Source organism: Cryptotermes secundus, unplaced genomic scaffold (genome assembly GCF_002891405.2).
Source record: "Cryptotermes secundus unplaced genomic scaffold, Csec_1.0 scaffold1698, whole genome shotgun sequence".
In the NCBI taxonomy this organism is placed as follows: domain Eukaryota; kingdom Metazoa; phylum Arthropoda; class Insecta; order Blattodea; family Kalotermitidae; genus Cryptotermes; species Cryptotermes secundus.
In genome coordinates this window covers 24,075-29,449 of record NW_019723943.1, presented here as the reverse complement: position 1 = coordinate 29,449, position 5,375 = coordinate 24,075, and the positions used below count along the sequence as shown (strand labels likewise).

General features: G+C 42.5%; 1 protein-coding gene across 1 annotated transcript; it reads right to left on the bottom strand.

Moving 5' to 3' along the window:
- Window positions 1-219: 219 nt before the first annotated feature.
- LOC111862233 lies at window positions 220-2,098 on the bottom strand. Its single transcript, XM_023847446.2, has 2 exons — window positions 1,835-2,098; window positions 220-994 (listed from the first exon to the last, which is right to left on the bottom strand). Exon 2 carries the CDS (start codon window positions 882-884, stop codon window positions 378-380), a length of 507 nt encoding a protein of 168 aa, XP_023703214.1. The 5' UTR covers window positions 885-994; window positions 1,835-2,098; the 3' UTR covers window positions 220-377.
- Window positions 2,099-5,375: the final 3,277 nt, after the last annotated feature.

Genomic DNA, 5,375 nt, shown 5'->3' with positions numbered 1-5,375 from the left:
ATCAGAGCAGGTGTTGAAAGTGTCCGCCGTTTTCAAGTAGGCACTAGAAACACTCGCTGTTCAACAGTGTACTCCATGACTGTTGCCTGCGCACTGCAGACACGTTTCGGCATTGTCCTTGACCTTGCAGCATAAGGGCTGCCACTTGCCGGATCATGCGCACAACATTCGACTCAGCACGGCCCACGGATTATTATGTCGTAATTATGAGCGGTTATATGCATCACCTGCGGAATTATTAGCAAATTCATCTGACCGGTTCTATACGATTCATCCTGTATAACTGGAACAGCAGAGGACAAACAGAACAATTGCTTCTTTAGCGGAAACATCCATCTGCAATCATCAAGCGGACTGCAATGAATCAGGATCTAGCTTCAGTTCTGTGCAGGAGAACCGCCAAGTTTCCTCGACTCTCGTCTCTTCGGCCTTCCTCTGCCTCGACTGCTCCTTCCGCGGCCTCGTCCAGTTGCCTGATCTAGACCTCCTCGAGTTAACTTGTTGAAGTCGATGATGGTGAGTCTGGGAGGTGCAGGCGGCGGTGGCTGTGGCCTGGAGGCAGCAGGCATTGCAGAACGGCAAACCACACCTCCACCTCCTACTTTCCTTCCAGCCAGGCTTCGGATGCCTGCAGACACGTGCTTCTCTGGAATTGGCGCGGGCAACTGTTGGTAGTGCAGAAGAACGTGTGTGGGGCCCTGGTTGTGCTGGAGTAACGGAGGCGCAGGGTGAACTGGCGAACCTTCACCAGCGTCACTGGAGGAACTGCCGCCCTGGTCGTAGGTAGCCGTCAATTCATGCATGTGAAGCACTGCGTGGCTGCGTGTTGTCCGAGGGCGGGAGCGAGGACGCGCTGATGGGCTCCGGCTTGATCTGGCTCGCATCCTTGGTTCAGGGGACGTTGTAACAGTAGCAGGTAGATTCACTGGGATAACTCCAATGGCTCGGTAGTAATCCAGGTACGTGCGAGCTAAGTTCCGGCCGAGCCGACAATCTGATCACCAGGTCAAGGCATTTTGCGAACAAAATTATCTTGAAAGTTCCCTTACGTTGCTTGACTTCTTCTTCCATGGCGTGTCAAAGCAGCTTGAATGTGACCTAGCCTTGCCCAGCAAACCACACCAATCCTAGGGCAGCCTGGAGATCTCACCACGATCCAGCCTATCCAAGACTATTCCACATCTGGTCTAACATAGACAGCACACCCGATTTCAGCCAAACCAGAGAAACCTTACCCTAGCCAGAAATTCTGGCGATGCCGGGAATCGAACCCGGGTCCTCTGGATCTGTAGGCAGGAACTCTGACCACTAGACCACAGAAAACATGTAAGAATTCTGAGTCTTCTACCGATGAATAAATGTATTATTTTTTATAGTTTTTAAATATAGGCTCTACAGTAATATTTTTATCTATTCTTGTCATCACTATTTGTATCATTAACTTTTCCATTTATTCTTGTTCTAAATTTTTGTAATTTAAGGCTCACTTTTTCTTCACTAATCCTCATTATCTCTTCCCTATCCAGCGGAAGATTAGCAATAATATAGCCAGTTACATTTCGGTCGAACTTAAAACAGCTGAACACGTTCTAACATAGCCAGCCTAAGCCTATTATAGAGACTCTGTGCTTACTGTGGCATAAAGTACACAGTCAAAGCCTGGACTGACCCTGCTGGCATGACGTAGAGTGACGTAGTATGTCGAACATAACCGAACCTAACTAATCCTAGGGCCCAGCCCATCCTAGTTTAACCAGCCCGACAACAGCGAAGTCTAGAATGGAAGAGCACACCATCCCCTCTGTTGTTGATTAAAGCGTAGTTGAAAGGATACATGATTCTTCTGTGTACTGAAATATTCCTGGAGAATTAGGACGTTGGTATCCGAAAAACGACACTTCCAAAGTATAACAGTTGACGGCTTCCTTCAGGGCCCCACAGAAATACCTGCACAGAGAGAAAGAATGTAACTTTCAGGAAGCAGACTCTGGATAGGAATACATATTACCGAAAGCCTTAATCAATTTAAATTTAACGTCTGATGATAGTGTCACATGTTAGTGTCAACTTTAGTGGATAGAGGGTGCCGCGTGGTCATCGCAACGGATCCCCACGGCCGTTAATATCGTTTTTCTAGACCGGAGCCGCTATTTCTTTGAAATGTCTCCACAATTATCCTCACGAGGCTGAGTGGACCCTGTTCCAGACCCACAACTTCTCAGAAAAAAATCTGGTAGCGCCGGGAATAGAACCCGGGACATCTCCCATTCGGCTCACTAAATGTTCAGTCACTCGTAATTTCTATATGTGTCGGTAAGACTACCATGTTGACATATTCTGAAATAAAAATAACAAGCATTTCGTTAATTTATTGTTTTCTTAATTTAATTAAAACGGTGTTTCGTTTCAATTCTTTTTCCTATATTGTTCATCTAGTGTTTTGGCACTGTTTTCATAATATTTTGTAGCTATTAATTTTATCTATTGCACATCTTATAGCTTCTGGTTGTTAACACATGTTTCAGTACATTTAAAAATAATTTCCAGTATTCGTTTCTGAACGTGTAGCACGAATGGGGAGAAAAGGAATGCATACAGGATATTGGTGGGAAAGCCACAAGGAAAGAGACCACTGGGAACACCAAGGCGTAGGTGGCTGAACAATATTAAAATGGATGTTAGAGAGATAGGATGGGATGGTATGGATTGGATTCATCTGGCTCAGGGTAGGGACCAGTGGAGGGCTCTTTTTAACACGGCAATGAACCTTCAGGTTCCATAAAATGCTGGGAAATTCTTGAGTAGCTGCAGAATTGGCGGCTTCTCAAGAAGGGCTCAGCTCCATAAGTAAGTAAGTAATTCGTTTCTGAATCTGACCACTTCTTCTCTCCGTATATAGTAAACTGGTGAATTTGGAATCCACTCAGAAAGTGCGTATGTGATCACATGATCTCTTTTGTTGATTTGTTGATTTTGTTGATTAACGTACATATCCTCATGTGTTAGTGATTAGACATTGGGAGATATTTGGTTTTCGGACTTTATCCATCGTCGTGGTCCAGTGACTGAGGCTAGCTCTTTCTAAGGGACCCAACAGAATAGGTGTTTTTCCCTCACCTGAGGACGGAAACAGATCCAGTTTCCGAAACATCGTGTTTTTCTTAGTTATCTTAAAAAAACCAGGACGATGGATAAAGTCCGAAAACCCAATATCTCTGTGTGTTCTACACCATCGTCAGAATCCTATAGTAACTATTAGGCATGGGGTTTGGATGGTAATTGGATTTTTTGAATACTTGTAACTATAAATGATTATAAATTTTATGTATTGTCATTTTATAAGGACTTTATTGATTATTACTGCACGAAGTTGGCAAAGGGTTATGATGTACAAACCTATAAATAAGAGAATAATTAAAATCATCAGGTATATTAAACAATTACAAGGTCTGGACGGAGAAGACATACATTTCAAGCAGTGAATATCCTGGAAGTGTATTTATTTGTAACTCAGTATTTCCCCAATATTATTTTCGATAAACGGGATGTTGACTGTCAACAGACATTCGTGCCCCACAGTGATACTGGAAATAAAAGCATAAACAGAAAGTGTACAAACATCCCCACAGCAATGCAAGAATACTGAAGGACCAACGATTGTTATCTGCGAACACAATGGAAACTTTCAGAAAGTGCGTTGATTTGCTGACCTGTTTATATACAACAGCAAATTGGCATTGGCACAAAGTGCTTTTTAACAATTACTGAGTATCGGCTAATCCATGTCGGACTGATCTCTGCCCTAAGTTTGAGAGCCGGCACTGTTCACGCTAAGGGTACCAAGGTTCGATTGTCGTTAGTGGCCACATATTATTAATAAATTTATTGATCAAATATACTCTATCTAGTATTCACAAAAGAACACCGACCACAGATTCGCCCTCCCAACGTTTTGTTCCTTCAGGGTACAGCGATTTGAGGACCAGTGCAATGTCAAAACCATGATACAACATCGCATATATCCTCCTCAAAATTATAAGGACATGACGTAACAGCCTCACTAATTCACTCACTCTACGAATCACTACAACACACACTAAGTCTTCTCAGTTTGTGTTCGGTCGGTCAGTCGGTTAAATTGCTGTTGGCCCTCGCAAGCACTGTCATGCATGGCTTTACTGTCCTCGAAATAAATGACCAAGATGTTTGTTCTCTCCTAGGCATGCGCGTGATTCAACGAGGGAGGGGTCTTCAGAGTCAAAGTCAGAGATCATTTAACACAAAACAGGATACAACAAACCACAAGAATAAATTCACTTTACGACTGGCAGTTTACCGCCAATCAGTTCGTCTTGACGCCAAACTCCTTGAGGATCATGACCAGAGATTTCATTTTTGCAGCTGAACATCTTCGATTATAACAATTCCTCTATTATGGCTTGTTGACTCGTTTTTGTGGAACCGTATTTACAGGACGTTGCTTAGTAACGGACGACTTACCTTGTTAAACTATTACGCCATTATTATCATATTTATTTTAGCGTTTCATAAAACCATGTTCTTGCCACAATATAAAGTTTTAGCACACGAGAACAATTACATTTTCATTTGGATTGGCATAAACTCAGTTGTAGTGTACAGGACATGCTAATCTGAACTGAGCACATGAGCTGAACTGCATGACAGAAGGTTCAGATTCCCACTTCTAAATGGCCACCGCGTTGAAGTTACAGCTGGAGAATAGAAAACCTGTCACAAATAAAGCTTTGTCTATGTGCAATATCTTCCTGTTAACAAAAACTGCTGCACAGATTCGAATAGGAAGAGAGAAGGGTGGAGGTAAGGGTGGGGGTGGATGTTCAACAAGACCCTTATTCTCGCTGCAACACCAGAGCTCAGCTTCCCTCTCTCTCTCTCTTCAGTTCCGTCACGTATCGCGAACTTTGAGCCAAGTTCGAGCTTTGAATAAATGACGTTAATTCTGAAAGTTCACCCGAGCCTGTACTTGCTGCTATGCGTTTGGTTTTAAGTTCTACTCTTCCTGTTTCCAAGTTTTCAACTTCTATGCCTTCCCCTGTAAGAAACTCCATCTCACACACTGAATTCATTTCTCAGTTAAAGCGGTAGATGTCTCTGCATTGTTATTAATGTGAGAGCACACTTTTACAAGAGCTAACGTATAATTTAAGTTATAAATTACGTCTTTGCTAATGAAAAATATCAAAACTGTTGTATTTGCGTGTCAAAAACATGTTGTTAGTAAATAAAAGAAATGTATTATTAATGCTTTGAATACACACATATATCTATCTGCTTTTTTCTTTCAGATGTTAATGAGCTGATAGACACGAATTAATGAAACACATCAAGGGTCT

Excerpts from the sequence above, each read along its gene's own strand:
- LOC111862233 (XM_023847446.2), bottom strand. The coding sequence starts at position 884 with ATGCGAGCCAGATCAAGCCGGAGCCCATCAGCGCGTCCTCGCTCCCGC.